Source organism: Phyllobates terribilis, unplaced genomic scaffold (genome assembly GCF_046119375.1).
Source record: "Phyllobates terribilis strain yellow unplaced genomic scaffold, ASM4611937v1 Scaffold_8__6_contigs__length_399053987, whole genome shotgun sequence".
Classification (NCBI taxonomy): Eukaryota; Metazoa; Chordata; class Amphibia; order Anura; family Dendrobatidae; genus Phyllobates; species Phyllobates terribilis.
Window position 1 is genome coordinate 135,986,976 of NW_027362768.1, and position 19,647 is coordinate 136,006,622.

Consider the following 19,647-nt stretch of genomic DNA (forward strand, 5'->3'; position numbering starts at 1 on the left):
AAAAATTTATGTCCAGTTTTGTACATTTTTGCCTAGCAGTATTAGATCAATGTATGATTTTTGGATGTGCGGTCGATGTCTTTTTTTTACAGCTTTGGAAAAACTCAGTATAGAGCCTAAATGTCATCACATCATGAATCCATAAACTGCATCTTGTCTAGATCGCTGGCCTCCTCCCTTCCTTCCTTTGCTCTCTTCTCTCCATCCCTTTCTCTCTCTCTTCCTTCACTCTCTCCCTCCTTAATTCCCTCTCCTTTTCTTCGCACCCTCCCTTCCTTTCTTCCTTTCTTTCTTCCCTCCCTTCCTTCCTCTCTTCAATTCATTCCTTTCTTTTTTCATTCTTCCTTCCTCCCTTTGTTACTGTATTGAGACAAAACGATGATTGAGAAAGGTTCCATGGAAACTGAAATGATATCTATCTATCTATCTATCTATCTATCTATCTATCTATCTATCTATCTATCTATCTATCTATCTATCTATCTATCTATCTATCCACAGTATGTATGTATGTATGTATGTGTAGCACCCTGAGGATTTGGCTGCTACAGGGGTATTGCACCTCAACCCAGAGGTGTGATATTCCACTCCCGGGTAAGGATGGAGTGTGGAACTGAGCTCAGTTAGCTGCATGCACTACACACATCCCATTTCCGAGGAACAGACCGATGGTACTCCCACTAGAGAAATGTGCAGGTACGACAGTGTCTGTTCCTGGCTGGAGTGGGAGGGGGGTGGAACATCCCAGTAGTGTAGGGGCAGATAGGGGGAGCAGTCTGGGTAAAGTTAGGAGCTCATTGGGTGCTGGTCACCTGAGCTCACACATAGAGGGAGTATATAAGGTGGGAACCATCTTAGATCAGGGTCAGTCTTTTGCAGAGTGAGGTCAGTCTGTCAGAGCAGAGGAGAAGAGCAGCTCCAAGGCCAAGAGAGAGAGAGAGAGGAGAAAGAAAGACCCAGAGGGGGAGAAAGAAGGAACTCCAAGAGCCCAAATTAGACCAGAGGGTGAAGAGTTGGCAACAGGGTACCGAATCCCAAGCTGGCAGAGGCTACAGCACACCTTAGCCAGGAACCGGAGGTCGTGGGCAGGATCGATCTGCCACGATCACCCACTAAATCCACCCGGAAGGCAGACCAGGAATAGGGTCAGGGAACCCAGAGACAAGGGTTTACCACCAAGAGGCCCGAGGGAGCCGGACATAGGTGGATCCCTGGTGGGGAAGGCCAGAGAAGAGGACAGGACAGAAAGGGAGCTCAGGACCACGCTCCAGAATCACCTGGGGGTTGGCTGAGTCCAGGACCTGGTGGACGCAGCACGGCTCGGGTGGTCACTTAAGGCCGGAGTGACCAGAACAACTGCAGTAAGTAAACAAACCCTGAACTGCACAGCCCGACTCTGAGTCTCATTTCCATCCTCGCTGCACCACCACAACCCCCATCCTCTGCAACTGACCCCCTGAGGCTATACCCCTCCCGTTGGGGGTTATACTACCTGAGCTGCACATACATCACCAGCCTCAGCGGACCCTGCTGCAGCGGCGGCCGTATTGACCGCAATTCAACGGGTGGCGTAGTCGACACAAAAGAACATCTAGTAACATCATAAGGACTGCCACACACTGAGCTTGACACCCTGGGCACGGACCGGGTCACAGCCACTCGGAGACTACAACCCCCATCTGATCCGGCTCCGGGTATCCCCAACAACACTGGCCCAGGGGGCGCGTCAACTTTGGCGTAGTCGGCAGGATAACGTGCCCGCAACAACCGGGTACTGCGTGCCTGAAGAAAAGTTCACCGTTACCTCAAAAAGAAGTCTCCTGCCGGTTCCGGAGGGTCCCCGCCAACGGACCCCATCACAGGTCGTTTCCCGCCGGTTGTCCGCCATTTGCAGCTTTTTCCCGCCATCCATGGAGTTTCCCGCCACTGGGAGACGATTCCCGCCATTTCCAAGGATTTCCCGCCTTGGGGGAGCGGACGCCATTATGGGCGTGCCAGAGGGTGGCAAAAGGCCACCTCCCATCGTGGGCCAGGTCGAAGAATGGCGCCAAAAGCGGAAACCGCGCCCACCAACAGAGACTGTGATGCTGGAAGTGTCCATCAGCGTAAGAGAACTGCCCCAGGAACTGACAATCACGAAGTTGCCCCGGGACCACCCTCGATGTGGGCGGAGACAGAAGAAGAGAACAAAGATGGGTGTCGCCTGGAGCAGTCTGGAGAAAGCGCACCCGGAGACAAGACGTCTGGAAGAGAGTCCAGAGAAAGCCTACCCGGAGATGGAGGGAGAGTCAGGCAGCACCGACCCAGTGGTCAGGAGCCTGTTGCAGGTCGCCACTCCAGAAGGCCTGCTGGAGATCCTAACACAGCTCCCCCGAGACCGGGAGTGTGCACAGACCGCGTTGGAGGGCCTCGCACGGAGGATGGCCCGGGTGCAGCGAGAGACGTTGGCGGAGTGGAGCCGAGAGATGGCCCAGCAGACCGGAACCCGTCAGCGGAGCACGCCACCCGAGACGAGGAGACAGACCGCCTCTGAGGATGGCGCAGGAGGAATGAAGGCAGGAGACGGCGCCGAGAAGGGAGCTGAACGGACGGAGGCAGGTAAAGGGGACGTCTCTACCCCAAGCCGGGAAACCGCGTGCCTGCCCCAGCTCCCCGTCGCAGAGCCCGAAATTCCCCCTGCCGTGCCCGTCGCTGCATCGTCACCGCCGCCAACTAGGCCTCAACCGGAAACCGCGGCCGCGACCCCTGTGACGTCACACGCCTCGACCTCGAGCGTGGCCAAGCAGGAAATACCACCGGCCTGGTCGCAAGGCCTAGTACCCCCGGGCGCCGCAATACCAACAGCGCCCCCTACCTCCGCGGAGCCACCGGCCTGGTCGCAGGGCCGAATAACCCAGGGCGCCGCCGTTCTTACGGTGCCCTTTGCCTTTAAGGTGCCCCAGGCCTGGTCGCAAGGCCTGGTCGACCCGGGCGCCGCTACCATCAACGCGCCCTCAACATCTAGAGTGCCGCACCTGGGTGAAGACCTGTTCGCCCAGCATACGTGCCCGGATGGGCAGCCCTTTATATGGCCACCGGAGTTTCACCATCCCCGACTCCAGAAAGAGAGACCCCTAGACGAGCCCCTGATTCCGGTTCCGAAGCCCGCAAGGAGGACCTCGCCCCCACTGGAGGAGATCCAGTTCGAGTGGGACCCCACCGGAGAAGACCTCATGGGGTTCACTCAGGAGACTCGGGCGGCCGCAGCAGAGCGTGCAGAGTGCTGCCGGCAGCAGCTCGAGGTCTTCGAGAGGGAGCGGAGAGAGAGGCGGGTCCGGGAACAGCAAGCACAGATAAGGAGCGCGGAGCAGAAGAGCCGGACCAGGAGGAATCCCCGTGCAGCTCATGGTCCCCCTTCCACCGGGACTGTGATAAAATTCAACATGCAGCACGGATGGGGCTTTATTAGAGACCATCATACCCCCGGCGACGTCTTTGTGACCCGCAGAGACGTAGAAAGCCATCTGCCGGAGGGACACAGAGGTCGTGACCTGTATGAAGGGGACGAGGTCACCTTCACCCGGCACAAGTGTGCCAAAGGACCCTACGCCCTCCATGTGCATCGCCTGACGGAGGAGGAGCTGCGGTGTGAGGAGGAGCAAGAGGACCCGGACGGGTCTGAAGAATCTAAAGAAGGAGCAGGAGGACGCCGTCGTTGAAGTACGGTAGAGAGAGACTGTATAAAGTTGCCCGTCGGGGTACCAAGAACTGTTGCTGCTTAAAATATGTCCCCGTTGGGACAAGAGTGAACTGTTAACCCCGTGTGTCCCTATTCCCACTGACCGAGGACTGAGAGCGGTCAATCCTCCCTAATACCTGGCCGAGGACTGAGAGCGACCATATCCCCTTGTATATAGTTGCGCTTCCTAAAGCGCCCCCTACCGGTTTTATAGGAAACTGTTTTATTCCAAGAGAGACTGTCGCACTTTACCCGGTCACAAGTTGCACCGTGACCGGAGGAACCAGAAACAAGAATGTTTATATGAAAAGTTTATTGCTGCTGCTGATGTTTTATATGTTTTATATGTTTATGTTTATGAAAAAAAATTGTATGTTTTGGATGTTTTTGTTTATATCTTACAGCCCGAGGACGTGCTGTGGTTTACCAGGGGGGAATGTAGCACCCTGAGGATTTGGCTGCTACAGGGGTATTGCACCTCAACCCAGAGGTGTGATATTCCACTCCCGGGTAAGGATGGAGTGTGGAACTGAGCTCAGTTAGCTGCATGCACTACACACATCCCATTTCCGAGGAACAGACCGATGGTACTCCCACTAGAGAAATGTGCAGGTACGACAGTGTCTGTTCCTGGCTGGAGTGGGAGGGGGGTGGAACATCCCAGTAGTGTAGGGGCAGATAGGGGGAGCAGTCTGGGTAAAGTTAGGAGCTCATTGGGTGCTGGTCACCTGAGCTCACACATAGAGGGAGTATATAAGGTGGGAACCATCTTAGATCAGGGTCAGTCTTTTGCAGAGTGAGGTCAGTCTGTCAGAGCAGAGGAGAAGAGCAGCTCCAAGGCCAAGAGAGAGAGAGAGGAGAAAGAAAGACCCAGAGGGGGAGAAAGAAGGAACTCCAAGAGCCCAAATTAGACAAGAGGGTGAAGAGTTGGCAACAGGGTACCGGATCCCAAGCTGGCAGAGGCTACAGCACACCTTAGCCAGGAACCGGAGGTCGTGAGCAGGATCGATCTGCCACGATCACCCACTAAATCCACCCGGAAGGCAGACCAGGAATAGGGTCAGGGAACCCAGAGACAAGGGTTTACCACCAAGAGGCCCGAGGGAGCCGGACATAGGTGGATCCCTGGTGGGGAAGGCCAGAGAAGAGGACAGGACAGAAAGGGAGCTCAGGACCACGCTCCAGAATCACCTGGGGGTTGGCTGAGTCCAGGACCTGGTGGACGCAGCACGGCTCGGGTGGTCACTTAAGGCCGGAGTGACCAGAACAACTGCAGTAAGTAAACAAACCCTGAACTGCACAGCCCGACTCTGAGTCTCATTTCCATCCTCGCTGCACCACCACAACCCCCATCCTCTGCAACTGACCCCCTGAGGCTATACCCCTCCCGTTGGGGGTTATACTACCTGAGCTGCACATACATCACCAGCCTCAGCGGACCCTGCTGCAGCGGCGGCCGTATTGACCGCAATTCAACGGGTGGCGTAGTCGACACAAAAGAACATCTAGTAACATCATAAGGACTGCCACACACTGAGCTTGACACCCTGGGCACGGACCGGGTCACAGCCACTCGGAGACTACAACCCCCATCTGATCCGGCTCCGGGTATCCCCAACAACACTGGCCCAGGGGGCGCGTCATATCTATCTATCTATCTATCTATCTATCTATCTATCTATCTATCTATCTATCTATCTATCTATCTATCTATCTATCTATCTATCCACAGTATGTATGTATGTATGTATCTATCTATCTATCTATCTATCTATCCATCCATCCATCCATCCATCCATCTATCTATCTTGTCCATTGTATGCATATACAGTCATGATGAAAGCAAAGTACGCGCTCTTTGAAATCTATCCTAAAAAAAATCAACAATTTTTTGTTTTTATGTAGTAACTTGATATAAATTGGTTGATGATATTTTCAATTGCATGTACATTACATTTTTTTTTCAGAAAAACTGCACATCAGGAACAAATAACCCCATCATCTCTGAAGACCAAGGAAGCAATACTGCACCTAACACTACAGGTGGGTTCAGAGTGGCAGATTTCTGACCTTAATGTGCACTGACCTATTATATAACCACTTGATCTGTGCTTGTTTAAGTAATGCCAACTGTGTAAGGACCAAACGTTTATTGATTAGAGTATTCAGTCTCCAATTTTCATACTGTAGACAATATGCAATATGTTTGCCACAATGAGGATTTTGAGGTCACATTCTTGATGCAATCAGTCAACAACCAAGCCCCTGCTTGTTTTCTGTTTATTGGCTGATTAGTGGTATTTTTTAACAGGTCAATGATCAAATGATCATGAACAGTCTTGTTCTACCGATTGTCGGCTCATGTAAGGACGTTTTCACTGCTTTTAAATTTTTTGTCAAAGTGACCAAAGCTGGGCAAAAAAGAAAAATTCCGTACTCACCTGATACCCTTTTTTATTTACATGTACTATTACTATTCATTTACTTACTACAGGGTATTTGTTCACTTCCTTTTTAACCAAAAAAAATTAACTGGAGTATAAGGCTATGTGCCCACGATGCAGAAATGCTGCATATTTTTTACGCTTCTCCCTGGCAGGAAAAACGCATGCGTTTTTTACATGCGTTTTTCCCGCCAGGTAGAAGCGTTTGTCAAGCGTCTTTGCATGCCTTTCTGCATGCGGGTTATCAAGCGCTTTTCCAAGCAATTTTAGCATCACTTGGAAAAGTGCTTGACAACTTGTTCACACTATATAAATCCATGCAAACGGCACAGCTTTATAGTAGTGTGACCAAGTTAGTTAAAAAAAAAGAATAAGAATGGTAAAAAATAAAAAAAAAAGATTATGCTTACCTTCCGATGTCCTCCCGGTGTTTTCTCTGCTGCGTCCGGTGTCTTGGGCGGCTCGCGGTGGTGTGAAGGACCTGCAGTGACGTCATTCAGTCATGTGTCAGGTCACATGACTCAATGACGTCATGGCAGGTCCTTCACAACAACGCGAGCAATGCAAGAGACCGGACGAAGGGGAGAAAACACCGGGAGGACATCGGAAGGTGAGTATAATCTTTATTTTTTATTTTAAATTCTATTTTTTAGTTTCTATGGTACCCAGGTCTGGATGAGAGTCTCCTCTCCTCCAGACCTTGGTACCATCCGCTCATTGAACCGTGTGATATCCGCTTGTGCACATGTAGTGATGCGGATGTCACGCGGTCCAATGCAAGTCAATGGCGGCGATTACGCTGCGTGTCCGTAAAATTAATGGACATGCTGCGGACTTTTGAGCGCAGCAGAAATGCTGCGGAAAAATCCGCAGCATGGGCATTGACATTGCGGCTTGTCATTGGGGACCATGGGGGCGGATTACCAAGCGTTTCCCAAGCGTGTACGCTGCGGAAATTCCGCAGCATAAACGCTTGGAAAATGCTTCGTGGGCACGCAGCCTAAGGCTATGTGCCCACGATGCAGAATTGATGCAGATTTTTCTTGAGCGTTTCTGCGTCTCCCTGGCAGAAAAAACGCATGCGGATTTTACATGCGTTTTTTTCTGCCAGGGAGAAGCGTTTTTGCATGCATTTCCGCATGCATTTTTTCAAGCGCTTTTCCAAGCGATTTTGAGCATCACTTGGAAAAGTGCTTGACAAATTGGTCACACAATATAAATCCATGCAACTGGCATGGATTTATATTGTGTGACCAACTTATGCTGCTTTAAATGCAGCATGAATAATAAAAAAAGAGAATTAAAACGTAAAAAATAAAAAAAAAAACATTATACTTACTGCACCGGTGGTCCCCGGTCTCCTCTCCGGTGGCGTCCTCTGTCATCGGCGTCCCTCGGTGTTCTCAAAGGACCTGCGTTGACGGAATTTAGTCAGCTGACAGACCACGCGACCACCGACGTCAGCGGTCGCTTGACCATCACATGATTAAATGACGTCACCACAGGTCCTTTGAGAACACCGCGGGACGCCGAGGACAGAGCACGCCACCGGAGTGGAGACCGGGGGCTTCCGGAGAGGTAAGTATAATGGTTTTTTTTATTTTTTACATTTTAATTCTTTTTTTGCTAATGGTACCCGGGTTGGCTGAGAGTCTCCTCTTCTCCAGACCCGGGTACCATCCGCGCATTGAACCGCATAACATCCGCATGCATACATGTATACATGCAGATGTTATGTGGTTCAATGCAAGTCAATGGCGGCGATTTTGCTGCGATTACGCACAAGAAATGGTTGTGCTACGGATTTTTCCGCAATGATAATCCGCAGCGGAAATTTCCGCAGCATGTGCACAGCACATGGAGATTATCATTGGGAAACATGATAGACAACTTAGCAAGCGTTTTTAATGCATTTTCGCAACGGAAATGCAGCCGCGGAAACGCATTAAATCCGCATCGTGGGCACGCTGTCTAAGTTGGTATGCATGCAAAATAGGAGCATGTTCACACTGGCCATTAAACAGACAAAACCTAAGACAGAAACAAAATGAAATATACCATTCTGTAAATAAGTAAAAGCAATAGTACATATAAATAACATAGGATACTTAGTAAACACCATTTTTGATAAAAAAAAAGAGTAAAAGCCATCCTACCACGACAAGGTGTACCCAAATCGGGATAGTCCTAACCTCTAGTATTAAAACCTTACCATGTGTCAAAGTGACATCAATGTGAATAAGGACCAAGCAGGACTGGCAGCAGGGTATATGTTCATTTTGTTTCTCACTTTGCTTTTATTAGATTCTATCTGTTAAATGGCCACAGGATGAATTCACATCTATGCATTGCACTTATACGAACTTATGGCTCATTTTTTTTTGTTTTGTTTCAGATTTTTGTACTTTTTACAAACAGAGGTGTAGCTTCCCTTATGGGCTGTCCATTTTGTTTATATAGCTTTCCACGGTCAGGTGGTTATAGAATCAGGACCCTTTCCTGCTCTGCCCTTATTTATTTGGACATCTGCTGACACAGGAGAATTCCAAGAGTTCGGCACCATTTCGGTTGGGTACATCTTGTCGCGGTGGGATGGCTTTTACGCATTTATGATCAAAATAGTGTCAACTAAGTACCCTATGTTATTTACATGCACTAGTAACCATTTACCTACTTATTACATGGGGTTTTCTCATTTTGATTTTATCTTAGGTTCTATCTGTTAAATGGCCATAGTGTGAATGCACACCTATGCATTTCACTTATACAAACACATGCTCTGGCTCAATTTTTTTTCCAGCTTTTTCCAATGGTATGAATCCATAAATGCAGTGCGCTTGCTTTCAAAAATTTGTTTCATGTCTTCCTTTAGAAGTTTCCGCTCTAAATGAAGCTCAACAAGTAAGTCAAGACCACAACACAGGAGCCATTGTACCCGATACAGGAGCCGATGTAACCAACACAGGAGGCAATCTATACAATACTGGAGCCGATCTACATAACACCGGAGCCAATCTACACAATACAGAAGCCGATCTACACAACACAGGAGCCAATCTACACAAAACAGGAGCTGATCTCCTCAATACCGGGGCCAATCTACCCAACACAGGAGCCGATCTACACAACACAGGAGCCGATCTACACAATACAGGGGCCAATCTACCCAACACAGGAGCCGATCTACACACTGCAGGTGCTGAGCTTGGTTGTGCTAGCAGCCAGCCTCCTCAGTACACACATCTCCAGTATGTGGAGCCACAGCGTGAAAATAATTATGAATGGGGTGTTCAGCAACCAGAACCCGTCACTGAATTATACTCCGGCAACAACACCTATGATAGGTCACAGGAAAAAGGTAAATTGTGCAAGTCTTTATATTGCCAATTTAAAGGGAACCTTTCACCTCGAGAAACGCTATTTACCTGCAGATATACTGGTAAAAACCTGATTAGCTGCCTTACTTGGAGCAGTGGCTACAGGGAGAAGTTATATTTTCCCTGCTTCCGCTCACTTCCAGTCATCGGAGCGGATGCAAGGAGCGGTTATAGTGACCAAGCAGTGTACAATCACCGCGGTACACAATCACTCCCTAGCACTTTGATTGACAACCTGCACTGCCCACATAAGCTGCAACCATGCTCTGATCAGGCTGTCGATCAAAGTGTCAGGGAGTGATTACAGTGCTCACTGTGTAGTGATTGGTGACTGTAAGAGCTCCCTGCACCGCCCCAATGACTGGAAGGAAGCTATCAGCGACTGCCGCAACAGTAGACTAGCTAATCAGGATTTAAACGCTAGTTATCTGCCGATTACCCCTATATTTGCAGGTAAATAGATTTTCTCAAGGGGACAAATTTCATTTTAGTGAATTTTGATCAGAAATCCTTGATTAATCCCTATTGGACTTGTAGTCTGTAATATGTGTCATTGCCGAAAGTGTTGGCACCCTTGAAATAGTTCTAGAAAATGAAGCATTTCTCCCAGAAAATTATTGCAATTACCCGTTTTGTTATACACATGTTTATTTCCTCTGTGTGTATTGCAGCAGCACAAAACAAAACAGAAAAAAAAAGGCAAATTAGATATAATTTCACACAAAACTCCAAAAAAAACTCCAAAAATGGGCTGGACAAAATTGTTGGCACCCTGAACTTAATATTTGGTTGCACACACTTTGGAATAAATAACTGCAATCAATCACTTCCTATAACCATCAACAAGCGTCTTACATCTCTCAACTGGAATTTTGATCACTCTTCTTCTGCAAACTGCTCCAGGTCTCTCATATTTGAAGGCACCTTCTCCCAACAGCAATTTTAAGGTCTCTCCACAGGTGTTTAATGGGATTTAGATCCAGACTCATTACTAGCCACTTCAGAATTCTCCACAGCTTTGTTTCCATCCATTTCTGGGGGCTTCTTGAAGTATGTTTGGGGTCATTGTCCCGCTGGAAGATCCATGACCTAGGACGTAATCCCAGCTTTCTGACACTGGGCACTACATTGCGGCTCAAAATCCTTTGGTAATCTTCAGATTTCATGATACCTTGCACACATTCAAGGCACCCAGTGTCAAAGGCAGCAAAACAACCCCAAAACATCTTTGAACCTCCACCATATTTGACTGTAGGTACTGTGTTCTTTTCTTTGTAGGCCTCATTCTGTTTTCGGTAAATAGTAGAATGATGTGTTGTGCTTTACCAAAAAGCTCTATCTTCGTCTCATCTGTCCACAAAGCGCTTTCCCAGAAGGATTTTGGCTTATTAACGTACATTTTGACAAACAGCAGTCTAGCTTTTTAATGTCTCTGTGTCAACAGTGGGGTCCTCCTGGGTCTCCTGCCATAGCGTTTCTTTTCATTCAAATGTCGACGGATAGTTCAAGCTGACACTGATGCACCCTGAGCCTGCAGGACAGCTTGAATTTCTTTTGAACTTGATTAGGGCTGCTTATCCACCATTCAGACTATCCTGCGTTGCAACCTTTCGTCAATTTTTCTCTGCCGTCCACATCCGGGGAGAATAGCTACAGTGCCATGGGTTGTAAACTTCTTGATTACGTTGCGCACCATGGACAAAGGAACATCAAGATCTCTGGAGATGGACTTGTAACTTTGAGATGGTTGGTATTGTTCACAAGTTATGGTTCTCAAGTCCTCAGACAGTTCTCTTCTCCTCTTTCTTTTCTCCATGCTTAGTGTAGCACACATAGACACACAATGCAAAGATTGAGTCAACTTCTCCCCTTTTTATTTGGTCTCAGGTGTGGTTTTCATATTGCCCACGCCTGTTACTTGTCACAGGTGAGTTTAAACAAGCATCACATGCTTGCAGCAATGTTGTTTACCCACAATTTTGGAAATGTGCCAACAATTTGGTCTGGCCCATTTTTGTGTTTTATTGCGAAATTACAGTTATATGAAAAAGTTTGGACACCCCTATTAATCTTAAGCTTAATGTTTTTTTAAAAATTGGTGTTTTTGCAACAGCTATTTCAGTTTGATATATGTAATAACTGTTGGACACAGTAATGTTTCTGCCTTGAAATGAGGTTTATTGTACTAACAGAAAATGTGCAATCTGCATTCAAACAAAATTTGACAGGTGTATAAGTATGGGCACCCTTATCATTTTCTTGTTTTAAATACTCCTACCTACTTTTTACTGACTTACTAAAGCACTTTTTTTGGTTTTGTAACCTCATTGAGCTTTGAACTGCATAGCCAGGTGTATGCAATCATGAGAAAAGCTACTTAAAGTGGCCACTTGCAAGTTTTTCTCCTGTTTGAATCTCCTCTGAAGAGTGGCATCATGGGCTCCTCAAAACAACTGTCAAATGATCTGAAAACAAAGATTATTCAACATAGTTGTTCAGGGGAAGGATACAAAAAGCTGTCTCAGAGATTTAACCTGTCAGTTTCCACTGTGAGGAACATAGTAAGGAAATGGAAGAACACAGGGACAGTTCTTGTTAAGGCCAGAAGTGGCAGGCCAAGAAAAACTTCAGAAAGACAGAGAAGAAGAATGGTGAGATCAGTCAAGGACAATCCTCAGACCACCTCCAGAGAGCTGCAGCATCAACTTGCTGCAGATGGTGTCACTGTGCATTGGTCAACTATACAACACACTTTGCACAAGGAGAAGCTGTATGGGAGAGTGATGCGAAAGAAGCCGTTTCTGCAAGCACGCCACAAACAGAGTTGGCTGAGGTATGCAAAAGCACATTTGGGGAAGCCAATTTCTTTTTGGAAGAAGGTCCTGTGGACTGATGAAACCAAGATTCAGTTGTTTGGTCATACAAAAAGGCGTTATGCATGGCGGCAAAAAAACACAGCATTCCAAGAAAAACACTTGCTACCCACAGTAAAATTTGGTGGAGGTTCCATCATGCTTTGGGGCTGTGTGGCCAATGCCGGTACCGGGAATCTTGTTAAAGTTGAGGGATGCATGGATTCCAATCAGTATCAGCAGATTCTTGACAATAATGTTCAAGAATCAGTGATAAAGTTGAAGTTACGCAGGGGATGGATCTTTCAGCAAGACAATGATCCAAAACACCGCTCCAAATCTACTCAGACATTCATGCAGAGGAACAATTAAAATGTTCTGGAATGGCCATCCCAGTCCCCAGACCTGAATATCATTGAACATCTGTGGGATCATTTGAAGAGGGCTGTCCATGCTCGGCGACCATCAAACTTAGCTGAACTTGAATTGTTTTGTAAAGAGGAATGGTCAAAAATACCTTCATCCAGGATCCAGGAACTCATTAAAAGCTACAGGAAGCGACTAGAGGCTGTTATTTTTGCAAAAGGAGGATCTACTAAATATTAATGTCACTTTTCTGGTGAGGTGCCCATACTTATGCACCTGTCAAATTTTGTTTGAATGCAGATTGCACATTTTCTGTTAGTACAATAAACCTCATTTCAAGGCAGAAACATTACTGTGTCCAACAGTTATTACATATATCAAACTGAAATAGCTGTTGCAAAAACACCAATTTTTATAAAACATTAAGCTTAAGATTAATAGGGGTGCCCAAACTTTTTCATATAACTGTATGTCCAATTTGCCTTTTTTTTTATGTTGTTCCAATACAGACAAAGGAAATAAATGTGTATAACAAAACATGTGTAATTTCAATAATTTTCTAGGAGAAATACTTCAATTTCTGGAATATATATATATATATATATATATATATATATATATATATATATATATATTTACAGTATCTCACAAAAGTGAATGCACCCCTCATATTTTTGTGAATATTTTATTATATCTTTTCATGGGACAACACTGAAACACTGAAGATATGTCACTTTGATACAATCTACAGTTGTCAGTGTACAGCTTGTATAACAGTGTGAATTTCGTGTGCCCTCTAAATAACTCAACACACAGCAATTAATGTCTAAACTGCTGGCAACAAAAGTGAGTACACTCCTAAGTGTAAATGGCCAAATTGTGGCCAAAGTGTGAATATTTTGTGTGGCCACCATTATTTTCAAGCACTGCCTTACTGGAGTTAACGAGAGCATCACAGGTTGCCACTGGAATCCTCTTCCACTCCTCCATAATGACATCACGGAGTTGGTGGGTGTTAGAGATTTTGCGCTCTTCCACCTTTCATTTGAGGATGCCCGACAGATGCTCAATAGGGTTTAGGTCTGAAGACATGCTTAGCCAGTCCATCACCTTTACCCTCAGTTCCTTTAGCAAGGCAGTGGTCGTCTTGGAGGTGTGTTTGGGGTTGTTATCATGTTGGAATACTGCCCTGCAGCCCAGTTTCTGAAGGGAGAGGACCATGATCTGCTTCAGTATGTCACAGTACATGGTGGCATTCATGGTTCCCTCAATGACCTGTAGCTCCCCACAGCCAGCAGCACTCATGCGTCTCCAAATCATGACACTTCCGCCACCTTGCTTGACTGTAGACAAGGCACACTTGTCTCTGTACTTCTCACCTGGTTGCCATCACACACACTTGACACCATCTGAATCAAATAAGTATATTTTGCTCTCATCAGACCACAGGACATTGTTCCAGTAATCCACGTCCTTAGTCTGCTTGTCTTCAGCAAAGTGTTTGTGAGCCTTCTTGTGCACCATCTTTAGAAGAGGCTTCCTTCTGAGACGACAGCCATGCAGTCCAATATGATGCAGTGTGCAGCGTATGGTCTGAGCACTGACAAGCTGAACCAACACCCCTGTAACCTCTGCAGCAATGCTGGCAGCACTCATACATCTATTTTGAAAAGACAACCTCTGGATATAACCCTTAGCACATGCACTCAAGTTCTTTGGTCGACCATGGCGAGGCCAGTTCTGAGTGGAACCTGTCTTGTTCAACCACTGTATGGTCTTGACCACCGTGCTGCAGCTCAGTTTCTTGGTGTTGGCAATCTTCTTATAGCCTAGGCCTTCTTTACGTAGAGCAACAATTCTTTTTTTCAGATCCTCAGGGAGTTCCTTGCCATGCGATGTCATGTTGAACTTCCAGTGACTAGTATGAAAGAGTGTGAGAGCGATGACACCAAATTTAACACAGCTGCCCCTCATTCACACCTGAGACCTTGAAACACTAATGAGTCACATGACACTGGGGAGGGAAAATGGCTTACTGGGCACAATTTGGCCATTTTCACTTAGGGGTGTACTCACTTTTGTTGCCAGCGGTTTAGACATTAGTGGCTGTGTGTTCCGTTATTTAGGGGGCACACAAAATTTACACTGTTATATAAGCTGTACGCTGACTCCTTTATATTGTGTCAAAGTGTCAGATCTTCAGTGTTGTCCCATGAAAAGATGTAATAAAATATAAAAAAAAATGTGTGGGGTGTACTCACTTATGTGAGATACTGTGTATGTATATATACACCTATGTATTGTTTCTAAAATCTGTAATTTTACTCCTACTTTCTAATGATAAAGAGATGACTCTGCTGACATTGCCCCTGCCCTCCTCTGATGTTGCAGAGGAAATGCTACCTCTGCTAGCAGCCTGAAAGTACTCACAGTTCAGACCTGCATTGGAGCCATGCCTCTGTTCTGAACTGTCAATCATCAGGAGTGCACTTCCCCCAGAGCAAGCAGGAAGTCAGGAGGCAGAGGAGCAGTGTGCTCCTGAAGATACATATTTTATTTAGCCATTTCATGGTTACGTTTATTTCTCGAAATGCTGAAAATATTATAAAGGTTCATCACACAGCCTTGATCTACCATGCTGCTTTACTGGATAGAGTTACCATCAAGATATAGGAAATCTAGTTGACAACCCAAGTGGGAATTGAAGTGTTGGCCACACTGGTTGTCAGCTAGCTTTTTCCAGGAACAGATTTATCTTACCGATAACTGAACAGACATTTTCAGCTCTTGACAGAAGACATCTTCGTATAAAGTTATTATGCATAATGTTATTTACTCCATAAATATGTAGTTTAGTTCTTCCTGATGTGAAAATCATGTTATTTGCATGCCATTGCCTGTTACTGTGGTAAAGAAGTGTTTTATCTTGTCGGCTCTCGACCATAGAGCCGCACTGAAGAGCTGTTTTCAGCTGTGTTGAATAGGACAAGACAGATGCATTGGTATTGATATGCGTTTCTTATCTCTGAACTCGTTTCCGTCAGTCACTTTCATTGCTTCCGAGAACAATAGGTGGTTGCTACTAATAAGCCAATAACTTGACCCATTAAATGAATAGAGTAGAAAATACCAGCAGGTGAGAATGTAGTGCTTCTCAAATGGTAGGAGTTAAACGTGCCTCCTATGGAGTCTAAATGGACCCACGTATATCAGAAAATACAGGAATGTCACTTATGACATAGCTAAAAACATTTCTCTACCTTCTTAGAAGACGTTATAAACAGTGGTTGTCCTTTCCCACCCTGTCATGCATTCATTTACTCTCGAAATATCCGTGAAAAAGACAAATCATTAAAGTTCCCAGAAGGGTCGGGTGATGCCATCAAAAGACAGGCAGAAACATTTTTATTATATAATATATCAATAGTAATTGAAATTTGATGTTTATCCTTCTGATACGACAGCAAACAATTGAGCCGGAAATACAAAAAAAGGGTAATTATAGACCCCGGATCAGCATCTTGCATTGAATTTTATATCTTCAGAAAGGCACTAAAGCTGCAAAACAGCTCTTACCGCTAGGCACTTTTAGTGTGGCCTAAATAGGACATCCATCCTCCTCTGTTAATTATTTTTAATAATTAGATCATTAATAAACATTAGAAACATGTTAAGTTATACAAATGTTCACATGAATTGTATTTTGTTCAATATGTTGTGGACAGATGTGCCCCTGTGTGATTTATTAACTTCTTCAGGGTTTTCCTATTTTGGGTCTTAAAACATTACCTGTCATTTGAATGGCATTAAAAAATAATGCATAGAACTATATAGAATGTTACTTGCGCTATTCTACCACTTTTTATGCCCCTTTTTTGTTATTCTTTGCCTCTGCACAGCTTTCAATTCTTCCAAGAATAGGGGACAAGTACTGTCAGTAGTATGTGCTACAACTTCCCTTGCCCTAGTTGCCACAATGCAATGCACTGCTGATATACTATAAGAAACAAAGGAAAGTAGAATACTGGTAGGGAGAGAGATAACAGACAAGGCTGGGATGAAGAGAGAAAGGCGGAATAGAACTGCTAATGTGCTATAAGAAACAAGAAAGCAAGTGGAAAACATATGGAGAGTGAAATGGCAGAAACGGGAAACCTGTGAAGGAGGAGAACAGGTGGGGTAAGATATAGTAGACAAGGCTGGGATGAAGAGAGAAATGCAGAATAGAACTGCTAATGTGCTATAAGAAACAAGAAAGCAAGTGGAAAACATATGGAGAGTGAAATGGCAGAACAGGAAAACAGTGAGGGAGAAGAGCAGGGGAGAATAAAAGTGCTGATATGATTTAATGAATGAGGTAAGTGAAAATATTAAGAAAATCCCTGAGCACAGGCAGATCCAGGCATAATGAAAAGTCGATCCGCTCACTACTGTGTGCTGTGCCTAGCTGTGTGCAGCAAGGAGGTTGTTACACACTGTGTGTATAAGAGTTAGCAGAAAGAGCAGACTTGTATAGACATAACCCTCTTCCTGTAATTTCTCCTGCTTGTCTGTAAGTATGAACTGATCAGTCTTAGCAACATGCATTGAAGAGCACATTTCAAAGAAAGGAGACTTCTACTGACAATTAATTTAAACCTTTTTTTCACCACAAAAACAACATATTTTATAAAGAAAGTATACTACACTCTTGATAGTGGTTACAATGCAAACAAAAAATATATACCTACCATTAAAGGAGTCATCTGGCCTTTTAATACAAATGTACAAGTCTGCAGTCACTTTATTTGACTGCAGACTTGTGAATCCTCACTGCACGCGCACTGAGCGCGATGTGGATTCACCGATGCCAGCGCTGCATACATGCAGTCATGTGCTGACTAGTCGTGCACCGCCTCGATCAATGCAAGCATAGCATATTGTGAGAGTCAGAACACGACTAGTCAGAATGTGGCTGGAAGTATGCAGATTGCACAGTTGTCGTTAAATGACCTCCCGCTCTCAGTGCCGGTTTAGGAGAATCCTCAAGCATGCAGTGTGCTCACTGTGACTGCATAGAGTCAATGCAGACTTGTACCCCAAGGCTGGACAACCCCTTTAAAACTGAACTTGCCGTTTGGATTCCAAGCTTTTCATGGTCATGTAGGATTGAGTGCATTTTTAGGCATGGAAATCATTGAGAACTATGGGAGTAACAGGATATATCAATCCGGCGAAGAGATCCGGTGCCTTCATATACATGAGTCTACTGACCATTTAGTGTGTATTGGATTCTTCCAGCTCTCTCCCGACAGATGATTTCTAGATTTTCTTTAGTGTAATTATTTCCAGTAAGGTACTGACTGATGTGTTGACAAAAAAACTATGTTTTCTAAAGAATGAAGGAATTTGTTGGCAAAACTACTGGGCATCTTGGTCACTTGACACATTGCATTTATTATTTTCATAAAATTTTCACATATTTTAACATTTTTTATTTTCATAAAAAATAAAGAATTTTGTAAAAATGAAAAAAATATATATATTAGAATAGGAATTTACTTGATTGCCATTCTTAGCTGGTGTATATATTTATAATGCATTTTCACTGATTTCTTCCCTCGCCACCTGCATATAGAAAGCTGGGATGAGATCTCCGATTCCCCTTCTCCGAGCAGCAGTTTCAGTAACAATGCTCTAATGATGAAGGTAAGCCAATTAACTGAAGTTCATTTCATCTCTACACTCTCTTGGAGTTGGAAAAGACCTTGTATGTCTAGTGTGTATTTCTTGATTAAGAGCTGAATTAATCAGCTTGGATGGACTTAAAGCAATGTTCAGAGGAACTTTAATGAAGAAAAGCGCTGGTGGGAGATGCCTTTGGGGCATGTACCAGTAATGGAACACAGGTCTCTAACACTGGCTTGTAAATAGAAATGTTGCCAAGAATATTCTATGAAATTTATTCTTACGCAAAGTCAACTGTCTTGAGTATTTTGGAAAAAATCCAGTAGTGAATGGAAATTTTCTTCTAAACAAAGTAGCAATACCAATGAGGAACCCTACCACTTCAGATACACACATTTATATAAACTGTCACGGACTGGTTTCTTGCATAGAAATGAAGCAGGGGAAAAAAGGATAAGCATGCCATATTTCGTGTATTTTTGGTTAATTTCCTTGGCTCGTGGTCTAATGTTTAATGTGCGCCCCAGATTTACAAGTACATCGTTTTCTGCTTGCCTACTGTCAAACTGCTTACACTCAGGTCAGACCACTCATACATTAAAATGATTTAGCCTATTGATCATGGGATTTCCAAAAGAAGAGAAAAGGTGGCACTCACCGTCCCTTTATAAGTCCTTTATTCAGTCATGTTTAAAACATGATGGCGGGAGAATGATGTGAACAATTGTTGGACAACGGCGGTTTCGCGCCTCCTGAGCTTCAACTAGTCCCATTGAAGCACAAGAGGCGCGAAACAGCCACTGTCCAACAATTGTTCACATCATTCTCTGTCCATCATGTTTTAAACATGACTGAATAAAGGACTTTTGAAGGTACAGTGAGTGCCACCTTTTCTCTTCTCTTGGACATCCCATGATTGGACTGTTTTTCTGGTGGGCACCCGTGATCCCGTATTATCGGTGTTGGTTATGCTGTTCTACAAGACATGTCAGTACTAGCATAATTTGAATTTTGGTGCTGGTTTTTTCTTCTTGTTTCTTTAGCATAGCCTATTGATCGGCTGATCGGACCCGGAAGTTTAGATCCCAGGCAATCCGTCAAAGTTGCCATCGGCTGCTCATTGAACCTATAGTGGCCACTACTTCCTTCTATGATATTTAAACAACCTAATAGAGCGAAGAAATAAGAGTTGTACAAGTGAAAAATAACCCATTAAAGTTTAT

General features: G+C 44.9%; 1 protein-coding gene across 3 annotated transcripts in view; it reads left to right on the plus strand.

The window, feature by feature from the left end:
- SEC16B (SEC16 homolog B, endoplasmic reticulum export factor) overlaps positions 1-19,647 on the plus strand; it is a 191,264-nt gene that overhangs the window by 104,399 nt on the left and 67,218 nt on the right. For all 3 annotated transcript variants that reach the window (XM_073643359.1, XM_073643358.1, XM_073643357.1), the window contains 3 exons: positions 5,686-5,761; positions 9,035-9,520; positions 18,375-18,445. In XM_073643359.1, the coding sequence (XP_073499460.1) occupies positions 5,686-5,761; positions 9,035-9,520; positions 18,375-18,445 (633 nt within the window). The remainder of the gene's footprint in view (positions 1-5,685; positions 5,762-9,034; positions 9,521-18,374; positions 18,446-19,647) is intronic.